We start from the raw sequence: 22,856 nt of genomic DNA on the forward strand, positions 1-22,856 counted from the left end.
AACTGCTCCACGTTGAATGTGATTATCTAGTAGTGCAAATAGATACACACACAGGCGTGCCTGCACACATACAGTGGGGCAAAAAAAGTATTTAGTCAGCCACCAATTGTGCAAGTTCTCCAACTTAAAAAGATGAGAGAGGCCTGTAATTTTCATCATAGGTACACTTCAACTATGACAGACAAAATGAGAAAAAAAATCCAGAAAATCACAGTGTAGGATTTTTAATGAATTTATTTGCAAATTATGGTGGAAAATAGGTATTTGGTCAATAACAAAAGTTTCTCAATACTTTGTTATATACATTTGTTGGCAATGACAGAGGTCAAACGTTTTCTGTAAGTCTTCACAAGGTTTTCACACACTGTTGCTGGTATTTTGGCCCATTCCTTCATGCAGATCTCCTCCAGAGCAGTGATGTTTTGGGGCTGTTGCTGGGCAACACGGACTTTCAACTCCCTCCAAAGATTTTCTATGGGGTTGAGATCTGGAGACTGGCTAGGCCACTCCAGGACCTTGAAATGCTTCTTACGTAGCCACTCCTTCGTTGCCCGGGCGGTGTGTTTGGGATCATTTTCATGCTGAAAGACCCAGCCACGTTTCATCTTCAATGCCCTTGCTGATGGAAGGAGGTTTTCACTCAAAATCTCACGATACATGGCCCCATTTATTCTTTCCTTTACACGGATCAGTCGTCCTGGTCCCTTTGCAGAAAAACAGCCCCAAAGCATGATGTCTCCACCCCCATGCTTCACAGTAGGTATGGTGTTCTTTGGATGCAACTCAGCATTCTTTGTCCTCCAAACACGACGAGTTGAGTTTTTACCAAAAAGTTATATTTTGGTTTCATCTGACCATATGACATTCTCCCAATCTTCTTCTGGATCATCCAAATGCTCTCTAGCAAACTTCAGACGGGCCTGGACATGTAATGGCTTAAGCAGGGGGACACGTCTGGCACTGCAGAGTCTCTGGCGGCGTAGTGTGTTACTGATGGTAGGCTTTGTTACTTTGGTCCCAGCTCTCTGCAGGTCATTCACTAGGTCCCCCCGTGTGGTTCTGGGATTTTTGCTTACTGTTCTTGTGATCATATTGACCCCACGGGGTGAGATCTTGCGTGGAGCCCCAGATCGAAGGAGATTATCAGTGGTCTTGTATGTCTTCCATTTCCCAATAATTGCTCCCACAGTTGATTTCTTCAAACCAAGCTGCTTACCTATTGCAGATTCAGTCTTCCCAGCCTGGTGCAGGTCTACAATTTTGTTTCTGGTGTCCTTTGACAGCTCTTTGGTCTTGGCCATAGTGGAGTTTGGAGTGTGACTGTTTGAGGTTGTGGACAGGTGTCTTTTATATTGATAACAAGTTCAAACAGGTGCCATTAATACAGGTAACGAGTGGAGGACAGAGGCGCCTCTTAAAGAAGAAGTTACAGGTCTGTGAGAGCCAGAAATCTTGCTTGTTTGTAGGTGACCAAATACTTATTTTCCACCATAATTTGCAAATAAATTCATTAAAAATCCTACAAAGTGATTTTCTGGATTTTTTTTCTCATTTTGTCTGTCATAGTTGAAGTGTACCTATGATGAAAATTACAGGCCTTTCTCATCTTTTTAAGTGGGAGAAGTTGCACAATTGGTGGCTGACTAAATACTTTTTTGCCCCACTGTATATACACACAGAAGAGTGGCACAGCTGTTGTGGTTTCCTCCGCACTGTCAAAATGCGAGGGATACTAGGACGTCCTGGTTCATCCATCCCATACAACACATCAGAAATAGTTACAGTAGAGACATACACACTCTCTGCTTCCCCCTATTTCTCCTTCTTCCTGTGTCTGGCAGTGTTTTATCTTTTGGCTCCGCTGTCTTTAGGCCTAAACAGTAACTGTATAATCCTTCTTACCTTCTTATTTTCTCTCTCCCTCTCATTTTTAGCACCCCCCCCCAGTCCTCTCGCTTTATCCCTCTTTCTCTCACTCACCCTCCACTTGTCTCATCCCAACAGGTGCTTTGAAATCCTACCTACGGGAACTCCCTGAGCCACTGATGACCTTTGAACTTTACGACGAATGGATTCAAGCTTCCAAGTCAGTATCTGCTTAGAATGATGCCGGCATTAGTTGATGTTTATTCATTGTGTTGGATTTGTACACCATGCTGGTCATTTTTTAAATTCACTTGAAAAGGATGAGATCATTGGAAATGGGGTTTCTCTTGTATGTTCTTTTGTGGTTCGTCTGGCAGCATTCAAGACCAGGACAAGAGACTCCAAGCCCTCCTCACAGCCTGCGAGAAACTACCCCTGGCCAACGGCAACAACTTCAAGTGAGCCGCCATCTCTGTTTCGCTCTTTCTCTCTCCTCTGTCCCGCATCCACTTTACTCTGGTCTTTCCTGGACTTGCCTGACCATTCAATTATTTCAGTTTCCATCACCTTTCGCCGTTTTTATCCCTCACTGCTCTTTTCACATCAGCAGAGGCATTTAACCGAGGAATCATAGCTTTCAAGCAGCCAGTACTGAGTGTTTAAAAAAAATATATTTATATATCGAAAAGGAGACGTGGGAGTGGGGGAGTGTAAGAAAGGTGAAATAGAATCAAAAGGCTGACAGACTGCAGTGCATGTCAGTGTCTTCATTGAATCTCACAAATAGGATTATCTTTAGGTTGTCTTCTTTTTGCGAAACACCTGTCAAAGCTGTCCTTATCATAGCCCAATTGAAAAGAGCTGCCTCGAGGTTCTGTCTGAGCAATCTGTTCATTTTAGGATGAGCACGAAAACCCCAATCTCTGTGATTCAGAGATTTGTCAACCAATGCGGCACACAGTACCTGAATGACTATGTATAGTTAGTTGAAAACATACATGTATAGTTAGTTCACTGTTTATTTGTTCTCTCCCAGGTATTTAGTCAAGTTCCTCGCCAAATTGGATGACTACCAGGACGAAAATAAAATGACCCCTGGGAATATTGCAATTGTCTTAGGCCCCAACCTGCTGTGGACAACACAGGAAGGGTAGGACTTAACCTCTCTCTACCACAACATACCTTTTTAAAAGCAATGCCTGGTCATTGGTTTGCGACTTAAAGAGAAAAATACTCCTTAATTTCCATGTATCTTTAACCTTCATGTCTCTAGACTTTTATCGGCATTTTAACGGTCAATTCTCTAACATCATGAACATACAGAAAATTGTCCAAATGAAATAATGCTCATATCTCAAGGTTCAAGTGAGTCATTTCCAGTACAGAGTTATCCCTCTCCATCACACTAAACTATCTCCTTCATATCTCCGTCCTCTCTCTCCCTCCAGGAACATTACAGAGATGATGACCACTGTGTCCCTGCAGATCGTAGGCATCATTGAGCCCATCATCCAGCACGCTGACTGGTTCTTCCCTGGAGGTGAGGGAAACACAGTGTCTGTTCAGCCTCTATCAGGCACAACCACCTCGCTCATCCATTAGGGGTTAATGCCGTTGCTTTAATATCCTTGTATCAGCCTCTGTAAGGGAGCAAGTGGAGCCGAGCGTCTGCTCTCACAGACACTGTATGACAGTCGGTCACCGACCTTAGGAGACATTATTCACAATTTTAAGGGTCAGTTCTTGTAACAGGATACATGTGAATTGTCACAAACGTAATCACCTCACCTATCTCTTTCCTCTCTCTCAGAGATTGAGTTTAATGTCACAGGAAACTATGGCAGCCCGGTCCACACCAATCACAACGCCAACTACAGCTCCATGCCCTCTCCGGATATGGACCATTCAGACCGCAAGCACAATGATCAGAGCCGACGCCCACTCAGTGTGGCCACCGATAATATGATGCTGGAGTTCTATAAGAAGGATGGGTAAGAAGATCCAACTCTTGTTGCCCCGTATCTTACCATATCTTACCCTATCTTACCCTGTCTTACCCTCCACATCTCTCTCAAATCCTCTCTGTCTCTGTAGTCAACTACCTAACTGCTTGTCTTCCCTCCTTGTCCTCGCTGAAAACTATTTTCTGGAACATGAACCATACCACTGAGCACACACTGGTTGAATCAACTTGTGTCCACTTTATTTCAATTAAATTACGTTGAACCAACGTGGAATAGACATTGAATTGACATCTGTGCCCAGTGGGATTAATAATAATATTATTATTGATATTATTGGTTATTACAGCACAGTTCAGAATAAAGGATTTGCATGAGAAATGGGTAATGGCTTGGTTGACTAGCAACGTATTTTGTGAAGATGTATGGCATAGCATACATACATTTTCACATACATTTCAAGTAAGTATTTTGAGAAGTAGTTGAATATTTGGAAATGTATTTTAAAATTAACTTAGAAAGTATTGCTATGTATTTGAAAATAGTGAAATACACAGAAAAGTTTTTTTTCAAAAACAAACCTTTAAATACTCCCATGCATTTGAACCCGGGTCTGTTTGGTCCTAGGGATATTTGAAATGTATTTGGAAGCAAGTATTTGAAAATAATTTAAAATAATATTTATAGGATTTTGTTTTGAAAATATTGTTACGCTGGTATAAATGATTCGGGAGACAGGCGCAGGAATGCATAATAGTTTTTTTTATTAAGCCCCAAATTATGCCGTGCCGTGTAAAGGCACAGGGACGAAGACCAAACAAACACGTAAACAAAACACAGGGTAGAAACCCAAACAAAAGAGCGAGGAGTACCTTGTATAAATACACATACGCACAATGATTAACGCACACAACAAGACGCGTAATCATCTGCGCAGTCCTCAAGGGAACGAAAGATGTGCGTAATGAAAGTTCCGGAGAGATCCGTGACAAATACTCTTCAAGTAGAAGTAGTTGGTTCTGCCAAATTATTTGAAAATACTCAAATACACAGAAAACAAGTATTTCAAATACACATACTTAAATAAGCATGTATTTGAACCCATATCTGTGCCGTAGAAATGGCATAATGTCCTATTTTTATGTGAATAGTTTTTCTTCATAAGATCATACAAGGCTGTATAACCTTTTTAAGTGAGCTAAGTAAAAAGTTTTGTCTGGTTATGAGAATGGCGGAGAGAATATCACGGAATTCTTCTTCATCTCAGGTGAGAGAGAGAGAGAACTAGTGAGAGAGAGATGTGCACTGTAAGAGAGAGGCAGTCAGACAGCAGGGAGCTCAGAGAAAGAGGTTGGTCCGTGGTGATGAGTGGTGCTGTAAGCAGTTATTGTGCTCTGTGGAGGATTAGTTTCAAGTCAATCATGTTCTCACTCTCTCTTTTCAAATGACCTCTCCGTCTTATCGGTCTCTGTCAGCAGAGCAGACCGTCTGAGCCCCTCAGCCCTGGGACCACACAATAATCCCAGCTAATTAAACATGTCCAGGACTGCATAGGGACCAATCAATAGAGCTCTGCTCTCATTAGAAACACCCACCCCTTCAGATAGAGCAGGATCAGGTCAAGGAGCATTCTGCTCCTTAGTACAAGCTGAGACCAATGAGGAAGTAGCATTCCCAGCTTTGATTCCTTTTCTTTTGTGTCCATATTCAAGTCCATGAAGGCAGGTTGATACCTCTGTTATGGTCTTCATTCATTCGGGGCCTTTCTCCAAAGCACTATGGGTGATGTGTCATGCCATGTCCTTGACCGTGTCTTTGTGAGTGCGATTGTCATTAATTGAAAAAATATCTGAATACTATGTAGCCTTTAACTATCCATAGTTGTACTTGCTCTTTTTTATAGTAAACGAGTACATTAACCACTGCTGCAAGTTACTTCCTATATTTTGGTGTTATTTTGGGGTATTTTTATGTCCGTGGGGAAATGTTGCCCTAATTAGCTCTAAACTAAGTGATAATTGGCTCACCGGTAGGACATGCTTGGAGCTCTTTTGGGAAGGACCATCTTCACCCCTCAAATCCCTCTCCTCATTACTCTCAGCATGACTTCCATCCCCCACAACCCTCTGCAATCCAAACCTGAAGGCTCGACCTGCTGCTTCTCCATCTTGGATCCAACCCCTTACCGACTGCTCCCGCAGTTGCTTTGATTTAGTGTTGCTGTGAATCAGTTAATGGAGTTTCTCATGATCCTTACCCTTTATTGTGATGTTTTTGTCCTACCAAGCAGCGTTAGGAAAATTCAAAGGTACTGTACTTACTCTTCCTCCTGCCTGTAACTCTCTGTTCACCCTTGTCTGAACTGCCTGTGGGAGAGAATGCCTCTCTCTGTCATCATTTGTCGGACAGTATTCCAGTCACAATTATTCTCTCGTCCGGACACACTTCTAATCGTATAGTTCAATGCTCCTTACAGAGTGCTGCTGACAGACAGCGCTGCCAAATAAGTTCCCGTGTGAACAATGTTCTCACACTGTGTGTGGTTTGTTGACTTCAAATGCATTTTTTGCGATGTCTGGTGTCAGATGTACTCCTCTGATTGCTTGACAAGTACAAACGACAATAACAGGTGCAAACATTTGTTTGTCACACAGAGACCAACCAGACATGCACCCTCACTGTGACACATTATTACAAAGGTTTCCTTTCCCTAGTGTTTCTATTTCATATAGTACAGTAAAGACTGTGCTGACGATAAGGCTCCCTGAGCTGACCTCTGACCCCTGACCACTGTCTTTGATTGGCTGTGCGTCTCTGTCCCACTGCAGCATGGGGGTCAGGGTGATGGACACTTCTTGGGTGTCGCGCAGGGGCTCGTCGTCAGCGCGTAAAAGCTCCTCCACGCCCCTAGGTGTACAGCCCCCCCTCCCACCCTCAGACGCTCTCATACCTGAGCAGGGGGAGATCTCTGCGTCCCCCTCCCCAACCCTTCCTCCCGCTAGCAGTGACCGTGCCAGGTAAGGCTGTCCATTTCCCACACTCCTCGCGTCCTGAAACTGACACGGCGTTGTTGTACTTTTTCAGTCTGTTGACGTCTTCTAATTCTCTTTCCCACGCGTCATCTTCATCTTTCTGTGAACCGAAGCCCCTCACATCTGTTGCATGTGTTCTCAAACTTGGTTTGACCTCGTGACCTCGTGTGATGTTGTTTTGGTTGTTGTTGTTGTCCTTTAGTCTGATCTTCAGAGTTTCTAGAACCCTTGAAGTTATTTTTGTGCTTGGTTTTGTTTCATATCCAGGTTGTACCAGAGAGTCGTTTTTTTTTATCCATTACCCATAAAATTGTGAAAATGTGTACCTCATCTCAAAAGTAGCTTGCCAATGCAGCATGTACATGTTTTTCATTTCCATCCATCAGAACAGGTTTCATTAACACTGCTCATGTAAGATTGCAAATAGAGTTCTTACTTGTATTTGTCAAACAGTTTACTAGTTTCAAAACTTGAATGCTGGCCTGAATGAAGGTTTTTCATTTGCTCTTTTCTTTGACATTTTTCACTTGCGTTCTCCTTAGACCTCTCCCCTCCCCTTCTTAATGCGACTCTGTTCAACTTTGGTTGACTAATACCTTCCCAGATACAAAAACCCGCACTTGTTCTCCTTCACACTACATGAACTGCAGTGGCTCACAAATATGACAGAATGGCCCACTGGACTTGTTCACATATTCTTTTTCATACAACACTTTTCATTCCACTACAAGAACGTGACAATATTGGCCTCTCCCTGACTTAGAACAATTCAATTCCCTGTGAAATCATAAACATTTGTATCATTGCAGCTCCGATGACGCGTTGGACTCCTGTTATGCCTACCCTTCCCCGGAAGAGGAGAGGCCCCCTCCCCCTTACCCCTCTTCCTCCTCTTGCTACCCGCCTCTTCACCATTTCTACCCCCGAGCACCGCAGTGTGCGCGCCCTGTCGCCCCCGGTCCAGAGTCCGTGCCCCCTGGGCCATCGCCCCCACCTCCCCCCCGCTGGTCTTGCTACAGCCCTCCCCCACTGCCCCCCTCTTCGTGTCCCTCTCCCTCCCTCCAGCAGCTTGATATAAACTCTAACCCCAAGCCCTGCTCCCTGCACCTCCCCAAACAGAGCTCCCTGGCCGAAGCTCCGCATGCGCCCCCACCGTTAGAAACTAACGTCTCCCCTCTCTACATCAAAATCCCCCTCGTGCTAACCCGACACGACCCGTCCCTCGGTCCCCACACCTCTAACCTCCCCCTGTCCGCACCTCCTCCGTGGGCCGCCTGTGCCTGTAGCCGAGAGAGAGGAGCCAAGCTGACTAGGTAAATACTACGTCACATCGCCCTGCCCAGATGGACACAAACTCAGTCTCCGTAACACACACAGGCCTGAGTGGCTCATAATGGCAAAATGAGAGAGGGACATTAGGAAACAAAGGGGAGAGTGAGAGAGGGGGAGCTCCCTCCAAAGTGCCAACATCCTGTTTTATACATTTGGTTCATTTTCTCGTTTTTGTCCTCAATTTCATGTTTCAAAGGGATATTCCTCCCATCATGGAACTTTTCTATTGGATCATTCTAGTACCAAACTCTCCTTATTTTATGGAATCCATAACTTTCCATGTTGCCAGGAAATTCTGGAGGATGTTGCCAAGCAACAAAGAATATCGAAAACTCTCAGAGATAGCAGAACATAGTGGCCGTTAATTTTAAAGGGCCCAGTTGGCCTTGGATGGTAGTTGACTAGTTATGTTTCTGAATATGAATTGGACAAAGAGTGACTAAGTGAAAAATATGGATGGGCTGGCATGATTCCTATCCGATCATTGGCCTTCATCGGAATGGGGTCTTTTACATCAACAGCTGTTTGGGATGCCTCATTTGCATAGCTCCACCCTAACTTCAAATCTCTCCAGTCCCGATCACCCATCCTCATCTGCTGTCAGTGGGTGGGGGGATTTGGAGCTGGGAGAGCTGTCACTCACATCCTATTATGAACTGGTTAGGTTTTGACCTTCAAGCTCTCTACCCATTGGCAATCTGTCTGCATAGTGCCATAAAAGGCAAGAAAAAAAATCTATGAAACCTACTGGCTTGGGCTTGGATTTTTGGGGGGGGCTTTAGCTACACTGCCATATACATTTGCAGTAGTGAAAGTTGTCAGTGGTCACTCAGATTATCTGACATTGAACGACAGGGATTTTCATTTCTACATGTGGGAGATTGAGGCCATCTACCCTCAAACTGACAGGTAGTGAACACAAACACACACGACCTGAAGAAGATGTTATGAAGATTACATATTGTTGTTCATATCCCTTTGTCTTCCCCAGTACTCTGAAGAACAATGAGCTGTCTCCAGTGATTGGACAGAAGGGCTTCCAGGGAACGGCACTCTCTGGTGGGCTGTCACAGCACTCTTCTGACCATAGCCCTCACACCCTGAGAAGAGGTACTGATGGAAGTTGTGTGTGTGTGTGTGTGTGTGTGTGTGTGTGTGTGTGTGTGTGTGTGTGTGTGAGAGAGAGAGACCATGCTGTGCACAAAGCAGACAGATTGTTTTGTCTTGGCTTGTCACCTCTCAATTAAAATATGTGTTGCTGCTCTCTCCACAGCTAAGAAGCTGGCCCCCATCCCACCTAAACCCTACTCTCAGTCTGGGGGAATGTCGGACCAGTCTACAGGTCAGCCGTCTCCAGTCAGCCTGTCCCCCACCCCTCCTAGTACCCCCTCCCTGTACGGCTTCAGCTACCCCCAGGGCTACGCCACCATCGGCTCCCCGGGACAGGCCCAGACCGCCACCCCCTCTCTCTCCTCCCCTCCCTCGCTAGCCGGCACCCTCACCAAGGCTAGGCCCACTCCCAAGCCTCCTCGGCAGAGGCCCAGCCTACCCCCGCCGCAGCCCCCCAGCACCCCTGGCTCCAGCCCCCAACCTCTTGAGCACGGTGGCGGCCTTCTGGATGGATTGTCTCCTGGAGAGAGCATGTCCACAGGTAAACGCTTCAATGGAGTTTCAACACACTAGGAGCCCGCCCATACACTCTCTTCTCTGGTATAGGTGGAATATCTCACTCTCCAGTGTGCCTGCCAGAGTATTAATATGGTTTCTGCAAATTGAATTATTTTGTGTAGTTTGTTAAACTGATAATACTTTTAACCCTTTCATCTGTGTTAAACTGTGGGGAACTCACACAAAAAAAGGTAAGAAGGTAAAAAATATTTGAATCTCTTATCTTGTTCTTCCATTTTATAAATATTTTTTTTCGACTCCTATTATTGTGTGCCTACAGCGGTATGAGGCGAGTGGTTCAATATGGGCTAAATGTGAGAGGGCCTTTTAGGGTAAGCAGGAGTTCCAGTACTGTACTAAAGCCTCACCCTCCCATCCCTCCAAACAACCAACCGTCCGCCATTCTGGCTCACTGTGGAGCTGCATGGCTCCAGCTTTCTGTATATCAGAGGAGGCTGATGGGAGGAGCTATAGGTGTATAGGCTCATTGTATTGGCTGGAATGGAACCAATGGAACAGAGTCCAACATATTGTTTCCATGTGTTTGATGTGTTTGGTGCCATTCCATTGATTCCATTCCAGCCATTACAATGAGCCTGTCCTCCTATAGCTCCTCCCACCAGCCTCCTCTGCTGTGTATATATACCTGTATACATGACTTCTCATATGTATAGAGCTATATATCTCTGCTGTGTTCAGTCCACCACTAACCCATTTTGTTGGCCTTTGCATGGTGGCTGAGACTGGCGCGATGCATGGCTTGTGGATGTGTCTGAAAGACCGTCCACTGACTCCACTTCACACTTCACACAGAAGATTGGCGTAATTTTGCTATCCCAAGAAGCTTTCTTTACTGTTTTCTCCCTGAAACCATGCCACATCCCACCTCTGTCCTGTCCGGGGCCAGCTGCCCCTTTGCTCACACACTGCACAGTACCCCCCCCCCCCCCCCCCCCCCCTTTATGCCACACCCACTGCTGTTCTAGAATTATTCCACTTTCTGTTTCCCAGTCACTGGTTGTTATCCATTTCAGTGTTACACTATGGATGTCATCATTCTCACATGACTGTGAGTTCAAAGACAAAGTAATGACAAGGATAAATGTTTGTGGTGACTGCACTGGATACTGTTGGGGAATTGTCTCTTCGCATGCAATTTTCAGCATTTACAAACCTACCCGAACCACTATGTCTGCTAGAAAAGCTGGAGTTACATTACTTACTGACCTGCCTCTTATCTGTCAGTAATTCTCTAGAAACACGGATCGTTTTTGAGGATGTGTGTGTAAAACAATAGCCTGGGCCTATGCTGACCTCTCTGCTGTGTATAACACACCATTCAACATTGACTTAATCTTGTCTAGAACGGCCTTTTCTAAGCAACCACTAACAGTTATTATCTCTGTCTCTCTCTTATTTTCTTCTCTCTTGTCTCTTCTCATCTCGTGTCGATCTTTGACTGGCCAGACTCTTTCTGCAACCTGGATATCCCCATCATTAACGTAGAACTGGATGGCATCTTTGATGAGCCCAAGATGGCCCCCTACAGGAACTCAGTGGCGGTTGTCCGGTCAACCCCTAAGGCCGAGTCAGAGGAAGAGTCTGAGAGCACGATACTATGACATCACAAGTTTCCACGCCCAGCCCTAACTATTCCAACCCGTCTCCAGGACCCGTTCTCTGACCTTTGACCCAATGGGGACTCACTCCAGACCTCATCTCCACCCATAGAGACCAAGTACCACGCTCAGCCCTGTAAATCAAAGTCCTTCTCCAAAAAAATGTTATAGACATGAATACAGAAAATACCCATATCCACATCCAGAGGGTTTCCGACTGAGACAATGGGGGTTGAAACTTTTGATTCAGAGAAAGGGACCGAATGCTAGGTTTTTATGTTGACTAGATTCCATTGATTCTATCTGGGGTGCATTCATTTTTAAGGATTTATTTAAAACAATTTTGTTTATACATCTTTTATTTTTGCCTTATTTGAGTCATTTGCAATATTGCCTTTAACTTACAAGACATGAAAACAAGTGGCTTGGTGCAATGGGTTCTCCTCTTGTGAGTGCGGTAGGAAAGGAAGGGGACAGGACATCTCTGATTTCCTCTCCCTGTCACCAAGGCTATAGCATTCCTTTTGACGCCTAAACCCATTCTTGTACTCTTGAGTTCACTGGCATTCTGGCAACCCCTTGTTCCGTCCTGGCTGAACGTGTATGTGTGTTTGTGAATTGTGTGATGTGTTTGGAAATGTGCTGCATCATTGAGTGGCGAGTTCTGCCATAGTCTGTGAGTGAAAATATAATTGGTACTGCAAGACCAGTTTGAGCTTGAATTCGCAATTCGCACATTCTTCAAAGGGGGGTTTAAGATTACATTTAAGATTACATTTGGCTGGGATATTATCCTGATATATTATCCTGAAGTTAAGTCAGGATAAAATATGATTGACTATTTAAAATTACGGTTTATACTGTACATTTCAGAGTATATGATATTAATAGAGATACAGGAGTTATTATGAGTCATATAATATAAGAATTCAACCATAGAGATACAGATATTCTACTGTATATAGAACTATAAATACAGTATACAGATATTATATAGTCTAGCATGTACTTGACTGTACATTATCATAGGAGAGGCTTGGAGCTCAGTGGGAGAAATCTGCATGTCTATGTTGTAGTAGAGGGAATAGAGCATAGACACAGAATAAACAGAATACTTATAAATGGATTGCTGAATAGTGAGTATGAGTGGACTTTACAGATGTAGGATCTTAATTTGATCACCCTGTTGCAGGAGAACTTTTCTTCAATGTAGGAATTTCTTTAACTTGAAGTGTATTTGAGGTATTACAAGGCTTCTGAAGTTTGTCATTTCCACTTTGAAATTTCAGACTTGATTTTCCCTTACGAAAAATGTATCAACCCCTACAAAAACATCCATTAGTTATAATCCACATAATAATTGACATTTCCTGTTGCTGCAGGATTTTTTTTTCCTGCTGTAGCAAACTGGCTCAAATTAACACCCTTTGTCTGTATACCTCCTCTCTGTGGTCTCTGTAACTCTGTTAATGAGCGCCCTGAGACTTCTCTAGCAAGAGCCTGTCACTGGGGAGCCGGCTCAGCTGTTTGAAAGCAAATATTGGAAACTCTTCTGAGAGTGAGTGTGTATATGGGTGCAGTTCTGTGCCTGTGTGTGTGGGTGTAATCCGGAATATAGGTACATTTCTTCTGGTGCTAGAATATATGTTTATATTCTATCATGCAGCGAATGAGAATAGGCTCTCATTGAAATTATACAGAGGCTTCTGTTTCAGTCCCCCCAACACACAATTTAAAAAAACAATACTTTCACGATGAGGAATGTGAAGTATTTCTTATTGTGATGCAAGTATTTACTGTATACCGATGATTACGGTGCAGAGGAGTTGGATTGACATCCACAGCACAAAAGACCAATGGTCCAATCGGTTTATCCGGTGTTGGGGTTCAAAGGTGAGGCGCCCGCCCATGACCTATACAGACCTATGACTTTTTCTCCTTCGAAATGTTCCATCCATAACACTGATTATTGCCTGGAAGCCACAACAAACGCTGCCCTTTCATGCACTTATGTTCAAGTGCTATATGTTTTATCCATCACAACACTATTGTAAATACTGACGCCTCTGTATATGTGTGTGTATATAAAACAGGGGGAGAGGATCAAATATATATTAAGATAAGAAAAATATAAATATTGACTGAAAGTATTTATTTATTGACATGTCCGTGTTGTTCTGGTCCTGACCACAATATTGCCAGATTCACACTTAACGAAATGCAGTAAAGCTTTGCACGGTTATCAGCCGCAAGCTTTAAATAATACCATATAACACGGACATAGATTAAAGGTTAAATCTATTTTCTAGGATTGTTAGTGCAGAGTCATCAGCCGGGAGCTTAATAATACAGTATGTCTGAATGGAAAGTGCTGCGTCACTGTGTGTTTCCACTAGTCGACAGCCTGACCAGTAGAGCTATTGTAAGGGATGTATTTGTGATTGTCAATAGGTAAGTTAGAAGGGGACCACCATCCCTACGAGGCAAAAAACAGTTGAGTCAACCTAGTTATTCCAACCTTACAGTACAGAGTATATTCCCCAGTGTAGAAGACAAATATCCTCCCCTGAAAGCAATATAGTTCAACGCAATGCTGAGTAGACAATTCCAGAAGAAAAATGTTGAAGTTCAAAATGATAAAAGAAAGTGCAATTACAGTATTTGTGAACACAGAAACAGAGAAACCTCAAAGATGAAGGGGGTCCCACTCTCTTTAAAATGATTTGAAGTTTTTTACAGTTTATATTGATGTTTTATTGCTTTTGTCTTTTGTATCATTACTTGCAACAAATGCCAACCATGGCATATGATTTTGAGGATTCAAAAAATTATAAAATAGACTAAATTGCATTAACATTTTTGAAGGCTGTTCTTACAATTTGGATGTTGAACTGAATGTTCAGTTACGTGTCTATCTGGACTTCTGTCTGTGGTGATAATGTGCTGTTCTGTTGCTGTTCTGTAAAAGGGGTTGTCTTCTTTTTATGAAGTGATGGTTTGTACATATTTATTGAACACACAACTTTATTATTAAAAGCAGAAATCCTGTGTACCAAGGGCAGTTGTTGGTAAGAGAGATTCCTCAAACTATTTCCACTGTTACAGTTTTTCTAAGCATGTCTGTTGAGTTACTGTAAGAGAAAAGGCCTTTTTTTAAATGAATAGGTGGAATGTACTGGTGACTATTTGGACTGTTTGCCTCAGGTTGTTTTTAGGGGGAATTCTCTGTGTTGTGGATGTAGTTTTAACAGGATGGACAGATGTTTGGTAGTGATGTGAATAGGCTTGGGGGTTATGACTAGACATTGTCCCACGTGTGAAAATCAGCAGCATGCTTTGTCATCATGCTTGTGAAATTACCTTTGGTCCTATTTACCTGTCCTTGTCATGTTTATTTTTATATGTGAAAAGAAAAAGGACCTTGCAATGCAGGTAGAATTATTCAGTTCTGCCCTATCAGTTTATCAGTCCACAGTTCCTGTTTTGCATTTTTGTTGAGCTACAACTTTTCATCCAGTCAATCAACTATTCACCAAGCAGAGTCACATCAATATATGAAGTACTGTACATCTAGAAGCATGGCTTAATAATTGCCAAACTTAATGACTTAATACAACTCGGAGACAATATAGCATCCAACTTCTAGCTTTTTTTGCCTAATGAGTCAGGAACAGATTGACAGTGAAACTGAATGGATGACTGGCAGTGTATTTATTTTTGTCTGCAAACGTTGAGTTATTCTCTGAGGATAGCCTTATATAGGCATAAATCAATCCCCTTATCCATCAGATGAAAAAACCCTCCTGCTTCATATTAGGCAAAACAAAGATACACCTTTTTTGGTTGGCCAATCAGCCAAGCCTGAATAAATGTGGGATAAAACACACCTGGTTTGCCTCTGAACATTTGTAAGTTATGACACTGTGGTGCATGCAGCTATTGTTTGGTAAGAAAGTACCTTTTAATAAATCTTTTTGCATAGTTTATGTTCAAGTAATAAATTAACACAAGGGGGTCAAAATAAAATGGAAGATTGATGCTCCAGAGATATTGCTTTTAGATATAAAGGCTCTACAGTACTATGTCAAACTGCAGTGACATTGGGGACACTAAAATAAAGAGAGGGGACATACTCCCTCCCAGTCACAGAGTGGAACAATGGACATGTCCTGTAAGATCAAAAACAATGCTCATCAGAATGTTGAAACTATTAAAAAATGTTTTTTTTAAATGTGTATTTAATCATGCCTTATTGTGAGTATGGCGTGGATGTGACAGTATATACACAGGAAAGAAAATACATCCAATACCAGTTCACATCCAGTAAAATATTTATGAAATATTTGCAATATACAACCAAACCTACCCTGCAGTCCCTGTGTATTTTAACACTACAGTATCAAACAATGTATCTTGTTATGTAGTATCCATTTGTGGAGCAAGGACAATTATTTAGAGTTGAATGTGTCACACAGTCCAGATGAATGGCAGTTCTCAATAACACATACAAATAACCAGGCATGAACCCTGAAAACAGATTGAGTAGGAAGCACATTCAAATGTCTAGTTGTATCACATCAGAAGTCAGAATTCACATCGAAGTTGCTCGGATGGAGGCCAAGTACGCTCTGTGGAAATAATATCAAACATGTGAATCATCCTAACTGACAGTGTCCACAAAATAAATCCCTATATCCAAGCCTACATGCAGAGGCCTTTGTCAAGGACAAGAACACGAGACAAAGACAAGGAATACGATTCAAATGCACATCAACACCTCAAGATCCCTTGCGTACAAAGGAATATACTGTGCCGGAATCAAAATATCCTTCATTCAGAGAGATACAATCCATTCAAAGTCATGCAGATCCAATTTGAGATGATGCATGCAATGTTATTCTCTGGGTTCAAACCACATGCATTGGTTTCATTTGACATGCTGACACACCCATACCTTTGACCTTTTGGCCAAACACTAAACTGTAGTTAGCTGACTGCTTCCAAACGCGTGCCCTTTAAACAAATCACAGAACATACAGCATGTGGCAATGTTTTGGTACCAAAGTTATCAGTTAACGTGAACTATATACAAATCTGAGAACCATTGATTTTCACAGACAATTTGTTCAATTAATTAATGTACTGGAACTTCAATTCACTTCTCAAATTGACTAAACTGAAATGGAATTAACCCCAACCCTGTTGATGAGTGATTCAAGTCCTGCTCACCAGAGTCCATGAGGATGTGGAGAGGGGTGTGGTAGGCCTGCAGGTACTGCTGGGGGCTCAGAAGGTCTCCTCTGGACAGGAGCTGAACCAGGATATCCTGGGGGACTATCATCTCTGGTACTTCATCCAGAACAGAGCCCAGAGGCATATTTGACCCCTGTACAAATACATAGAGAGATGATAGAGGCACCAAAAAGAATGGTCTGTCAGAAATTAGAGATTCCACTTATGGTATCTAGAGTAGGACTAATTTAATTCAAAAATAGCAGGTGGATCTTCCTTTAAATGACCCCAGGATTTGATAAGTCTCTGTAGTCTAACCGATGCTAATGATGACACACCTTGGTGGCTTTGAGGAGGTGATTCCCCAGCTTGAGCAGCATAGACAGGGTGGTGCTGACCAGTGTGTCGGTGTCCTCCTCCTCCTCCTCTTCTGGCCCGTCTCTACTCAGCATCCTACCCACCCTAGCCGGCACATTCAGCACCTTGTAGCTCCACTGCTGGAACAACCTGCTGGGAAGGTCATGTGACATCACCAGGACCCTGGGCGCCTCGATCAGGACACTGCATGACGATGATAGGGACCATGACAACATCAAGACAGCATGTCAAGCAATGTTTATGGCTGGGTTTTTAGTCAAGCTATATTGACTTTGGCTGGAATGCACATGCTTGACCAGTGGTGGAAAAAGTACCCAATTGTCATACTTGAGTAAAAGTAAAGATACCTTAATTTAAAAGGACTCAAGTAAAAGTGAAAGTCACCCAATAAAATACTACTTGAGTAAAAGTCTAAAAGTATTTGGTTTTAAATATACTTCAGTATCAAAAGTAAATGTAATTTCTAAAATATACTTAAGTATCAAAAATAAAAGTACAAATAATTTCAAATGTATTATATTAAGCAAACCAGACGGCAAGATCTTCTTGTTTTTTTTAGTTTACGGATAGCCAGGGGCCCACTTCAACATTCAGACATAATTTACAAACAAAGCATTTGTGTTTAGTGAGTCCGCCAGAACAGATGCAGTAGGGATGACCAGGATATTTTTTCTTTAACAGTGAATTGAACAATTTTCATTGAAAATGTAATGAGTACTTTTGGGTGTCGGGAAATGTATGGTGTAGAAAGTACATTATTTTATTTAGGAATGTAGTGGAGTAAAAGTAAAATTTGTCAAAAATATAAATAGTAAAGTACAGTTTCCACAAAAAACGACTTCAGTAGTACTTTAAAGTATTTTTACTTAAGTACTTTACACCACTGTAACCCTCATAACCCTCGGAACTTAGTAGCAGATGAGATAAAACGATGATATATTGATTCAAATCGGCATGGTAAGATACTCTACCAGTGTGGCCGTTCCTGCATGTCCCTCAGATCCTGCAGCAGAGACACAAGAACCTCGCTGGAGGACTAGCAGAGAAACAAAGAGCATGGTCATTAATGGAAATACCATATCCTTTATGCTAATCAATAGAAAGATGGGCAATGAAGGTTCACCTCTTATTAAAGTAATTGGCTGAGACTAGTGCCTTGTCGCTGCATTGACGGGGGATTTTGACAGATTTGTATATATTATATGGGTTTCATTAATAGGTGTTACTGGTTAATCTTGTTTACCTCAATGACATGAAGCATGCAGGTTGGGTAAAGCAAAAGCAGGCCTGTGATAGCATCTCCCTGGTAATACCTCTGCAAGCGCTGGTTCAGTTCTTCGTAGTGTACTGTCCAACCAAAGGAGAAAGAATGTACGGTTACTTGCATAACCCCGGTTCACTGATAACAGACTGAGGTATCTCACTTCTGGAAACGCCTTGGTTTGCATGAATAAGCTTTATTGCATCCATTATATTCTATAAGGATCACACCATAATGTCCTTCCTTCTCACTCACAGACCTAGGTGTGTCAGCCAGAAAGTGGCCCATATCAAAAAAACTTGTTCAAATAACCCCAACTAAGGAGCATCCTAAAGTAAAGTCACTGTGAAGAGTATTTGTAGAGGAAGTATGTCCCAACATCATACGTTCATAAACACATTATCAAATCAAATGTTATTTGTCACATGCGCCGAATACAACAGGTCCAGACCTTACAGTGACATGCTTACTTACAAGCCTTTAACCAACAATGCTTTAAGAAGTTAAGAAAAAAAAGTGCTAAGTAAAAAATAGAAAATTAAAGTCATATAATTAAACAGCAGCAGTAAAATAACAAGCAAGGCTATATACAGGGGGTACCGGTACAGAGTCAATGTGGAGGCTATATACAGGGGGTACCAGTACAGAGTCAATGTGGAGGCTATATACAGGGGGTACCGGTACAGAGTCAATGTGGAGGCTATATACAGGGGGTACCGGTACAGAGTCAATGTGGAGGCTATATACAGGGGGTACCGGTACAGAGTCAATGTGGAGGCTATATACAGGGGGTACCGGTACAGAGTCAATGTGGAGGCTATATACAGGGGGTACCGGTACAGAGTCAATGTGGAGGCTATGTACAGGGGGTACCGGTACAGAGTCAATGTGGAGGCTATATACAGGGGGTACTGGTACAGAGTCAATGTGGAGGCTATATACAGGGGGTACCGGTACAGAGTCAATGTGCAGGCTATATACAGGGGGTACCGGTACAGAGTCAATGTGGAGGCTATATACAGGGGGTACCGGTACAGAGTCAATGTGGAGGCTATATACAGGGGGTACCAGTACAGAGTCAATGTGGAGGCTATATACAGGGGGTACCGGTACAGAGTCAATGTGGAGGCTATATACAGGGGGTACCGGTACAGAGTCAATGTGGAGGCTATATACAGGGGGTACCGGTACAGAGTCAATGTGGAGGCTATATACAGGGGGTACCGGTACAGAGTCAATGTGGAGGCTATATACAGGGGGTACCGGTACAGAGTCAATGTGGAGGCTATATACAGGGGGTACCGGTACAGAGTCAATGTGGAGGCTATATACAGGGGGTACCGGTACAGAGTCAATGTGGAGGCTATGTACAGGGGGTACCGGTACAGAGTCAATGTGGAGGCTATATACAGGGGGTACTGGTACAGAGTCAATGTGGAGGCTATATACAGGGGGTACCGGTACAGAGTCAATGTGCAGGCTATATACAGGGGGTACCGGTACAGAGTCAATGTGGAGGCTATATACAGGGGGTACCGGTACAGAGTCAATGTGGAGGCTATATACAGGGGGTACCAGTACAGAGTCAATGTGGAGGCTATATACAGGGGGTACCGGTACAGAGTCAATGTGGAGGCTATATACAGGGGGTACCGGTACAGAGTCAATGTGGAGGCTATATACAGGGGGTACCGGTACAGAGTCAATGTGGAGGCTATATACAGGGGGTACCGGTACAGAGTCAATGTGGAGGCTATATACAGGGGGTACCGGTACAGAGTCAATGTGGAGGCTATATACAGGGGGTACCGGTACAGAGTCAATGTGGAGGCTATGTACAGGGGGTACCGGTACAGAGTCAATGTGGAGGCTATATACAGGGGGTACCGGTACAGAGTCAATGTGGAGGCTATATACAGGGGGTACCGGTACAGAGTCAATGTGGAGGCTATATACAGGGGGTACCGGTACAGAGTCAATGTGGAGGCTATATACAGGGGGTACCGGTACAGAGTCAATGTGGAGGCTATATACAGGGGGTACCGGTACAGAGTCAATGTGGAGGCTATATACAGGGGGTACCGGTACAGAGTCAATGTGGAGGCTATATACAGGGGGTACCGGTACAGAGTCAATGTGGAGGCTATATACAGGGGGTACCGGTACAGAGTCAATGTGGAGGCTATATACAGGGGGTACCGGTACAGAGTCAATGTGGAGGCTATATACAGCGGGTACCGGTACAGAGTCAATGTGCGAGGGCACCGGTTAGTCGAGGTAATTGAGGTAATATTTACATGTAGGTAGAGTTAAAGTGACTGGAAAGCATTTTGAACAATGATTTTGATTTGACCTATCAGCTAGAAACAAAACCATGCTCCGTAGGAGAAAGAGAAACCTGAGTCAGTGTACAGGAAGGACCTCTATCAGTGAAATAGTGATGCCTTGTAATCCGCCCTGGAATGCACAATAGCTCTTAAATGTGTTCTACAGTAATGTTTGGCTGACCTCCCAGGTCTTTCCTGTCTGCGAGTTGCTGGGGGAGGCTGGCGACGACTATCAACCGGTGTAACAGGAACTTCTGGAGAGACAGAGAAGAAGGGTATTAAGCAATCTGATGAGTGAGAGAACAGGTATCAAGAATAGACAAATAGCAGGCCTATTGGCCCTACTTAAATAGTTAAGGCTACAAGCCTACCTAACTCTGGATGAGGTGGGTTTGGTTGGGATAGTGATAAGTAAACAGATGTGTTGCTCTTCGGTTGTGTGCGTATGTTATTTTGTCTCGACTGAATAAATAAACGATACATCAAAAATACAAATAAAATAATAATGAAAACAAACCAGCGACCCACTGACAAATCACACAAACAATCAATCAAAGACATAAGCGACCACTTATGTCGCTTATAGCTGGAGCCGGCCCTGCCATAAACAGCCTATCCTTCCAGGACACTCTTTATACAGTACAAGCTGTTCAAATCATATCGTTTACATTGCAGTACATTGCAAACAATGTGGACTTTTAGATAAGTAAAGCATTGAACTTGACTCTTGAATATAGCTCCTTTAAGCCTCCCAGACAGTGAACTACACAAACCATCTCCTCTTGAGGATTAAAACGCCTTCTTTGCTTCATATGGCAGTGAAACAAGCTAGTCCCAACATCTTCCTCCTTCTTTTGGTCAAGACTTAGTAGCTGGCTGGATGTCTCCATTTCTTCTCTCTTTTTCTCTCTGTCTGTCTCTCTCTCAGTCAAGTACTGACTGGGGCAGCAGCAGCAGATAGCCCTCCCTTTGTGTTTACCACTTGCCTGGTATATCCTGGATACCTACTGTTCCCCCTAGTGCAATAAAGCCAATCCTTCTGCGCTCAGCTGCAGTACGCAAGACTGCCAACAGATCCACTGATAACAGACCCAGCCCTATTTGTAAGGGGATGCTGATACGTAGTAGAATGAGGGAGAAGGCAGGTCCTCCTCAGCCACACACACACATACACACAACACAGTCACCCCACCCACCGCTCCTACAGTACATTCCATGACACTACCCGCCTATGCTTGGGTACCTTATTTACTCTCTGGATTGCCAGTTGAAGGGGATAAGTCTCCATGACAACGAAACATTCTCCTCTTGTAGTAGAAGGTCTCATTTGAATATGAAATAGGGCCTCATTTGAATGTGAAAGAGGGCCACATAACCAGGCCACACCATAAACAGCAGTGGCAGTTTCACCACACAGGGTACAGGGAGTATTCCAGGTTTGCTTGTTAAAAAATAACTTGCATTGTTATTGCAGGCACACAGACATATCACAGAGATATCTAATAATAAACACATGTTCACACCACTCAATCTATAGGCCTAGGGCTACGGATCACAACTCTGGTGTTATGAGTTGGCATGGAGATCACCCATTTCATGCACTGAGAAGTTTATTTTTCTAGCACTGCAGCACAAAGTGCCAGCACAAACCTTTCTAACGGCCCTGTGGGACTCTTCCAGCTTTGCAAGCAGCGACATTCTGTCTTCAAAGGCTGAGTTCCAGATGGTAAAGGGCGCAATATCAACTTCGTGCGACCTGGAAGCCATTACTGACAATGGATGTTTGGAAGTGTTACTAAGCAACAAATGTGGGGACTGGAATGAGGGGGGAGCAGGGAAAGACTCAAGTTATGCACCTGTGTGTGAGCTGGATCCAAGACAGGTGACTTACCTTCTAGTAAAGCCTTTAATAAAGCTGTAAAAATAAAGTATATAATAAACAGACGTGTCCAGTTAATAAGTTAGCTAAATGTTTCCCCCCAGAATGTTATTCAAGAATAGTAGAGTATGACTAGATCGCACCCAAAAATATACCAATTCATTCACCACTCAACAACAATATGATCCTGGTTCGAGATAGCCAGGCAAATGTTTTTTTGTACATTCTCAGTCAAATACAGTAAGCGTATAATTGAACGTATAATTGAAAACGTACATTGCCGCTTTAAACCACCAGATGA

General features: G+C 43.2%; 2 protein-coding genes across 13 annotated transcripts in view; one reads left to right on the forward strand and one right to left on the reverse strand.

The window, feature by feature from the left end:
* The window catches only part of LOC109865204 (rho GTPase-activating protein 44), a 72,503-nt gene extending 56,790 nt beyond the window's left edge, over nt 1-15,713 (forward strand). Inside the window, exons 12-23 of one of the 9 annotated variants that reach the window (XM_031799261.1) lie at nt 2,005-2,086; nt 2,244-2,324; nt 2,903-3,016; nt 3,315-3,406; nt 3,677-3,857; nt 6,115-6,135; nt 6,656-6,844; nt 7,669-8,172; nt 9,183-9,301; nt 9,465-9,842; nt 10,140-10,191; nt 11,327-15,713. In XM_031799261.1, coding sequence (XP_031655121.1) covers nt 2,005-2,086; nt 2,244-2,324; nt 2,903-3,016; nt 3,315-3,406; nt 3,677-3,857; nt 6,115-6,135; nt 6,656-6,844; nt 7,669-8,172; nt 9,183-9,301; nt 9,465-9,842; nt 10,140-10,147 — 1,769 coding nt within the window. In that variant the 3' untranslated portion in view covers nt 10,148-10,191; nt 11,327-15,713. Of the gene's footprint in view, nt 1-2,004; nt 2,087-2,243; nt 2,325-2,902; nt 3,017-3,314; nt 3,407-3,676; nt 3,858-6,114; nt 6,136-6,655; nt 6,845-7,668; nt 8,173-9,182; nt 9,302-9,464; nt 10,192-11,326 lie in introns of all 9 variants that reach the window. The other 8 variants (XM_031799258.1, XM_031799263.1, XR_004204446.1 and 5 more) reach the window with 8 other exon arrangements.
* On the reverse strand, nt 13,313-22,511 carry LOC109865920 (testis-expressed protein 47). Of its 4 annotated transcripts, none has more exons than XM_020454428.2 (8): nt 22,327-22,511; nt 20,858-20,930; nt 18,332-18,435; nt 18,060-18,124; nt 17,049-17,271; nt 16,708-16,864; nt 16,433-16,491; nt 13,313-16,106 (listed from the first exon to the last, which is right to left on the reverse strand). In XM_020454428.2, exons 1-7 carry the CDS (start codon nt 22,441-22,443, stop codon nt 16,454-16,456), a joined length of 777 nt encoding a protein of 258 aa, XP_020310017.1. In that variant the 5' UTR covers nt 22,444-22,511; the 3' UTR covers nt 13,313-16,106; nt 16,433-16,453. The 4 variants fall into 4 exon arrangements, with proteins under 4 accessions (XP_020310017.1, XP_031655128.1, XP_020310016.1 ...); XM_031799268.1 differs by lacking the exon at nt 22,327-22,511 and adding an exon at nt 21,450-21,770; XM_020454427.2 differs by lacking the exon at nt 16,433-16,491.
* Between the last annotated feature and the right edge of the window lie 345 nt (nt 22,512-22,856).

Source organism: Oncorhynchus kisutch, linkage group LG20 (assembly GCF_002021735.2).
Source record: "Oncorhynchus kisutch isolate 150728-3 linkage group LG20, Okis_V2, whole genome shotgun sequence".
NCBI classification, from domain to species: domain Eukaryota; kingdom Metazoa; phylum Chordata; class Actinopteri; order Salmoniformes; family Salmonidae; genus Oncorhynchus; species Oncorhynchus kisutch.

What these genes read in the sequence shown, in the direction of transcription:
- LOC109865920 (XM_020454427.2), bottom strand. Translation starts at nt 22,443, where the DNA reads ATGGCTTCCAGGTCGCACGAAGTTGATATTGCGCCCTTTACCATCTGG. An exon ending in CCCACAGGGCCGTTAGAAAG is followed by an intron (nt 20,931 to 22,326) that starts GTTTGTGCTGGC and finishes CTGTCTCTCCAG; the next exon opens with AAGTTCCTGTTACACCGGTT. An exon ending in AGACAGGAAAGACCTGGGAG is followed by an intron (nt 18,436 to 20,857) that starts GTCAGCCAAACA and finishes TTGGTTGGACAG; the next exon opens with TACACTACGAAGAACTGAAC.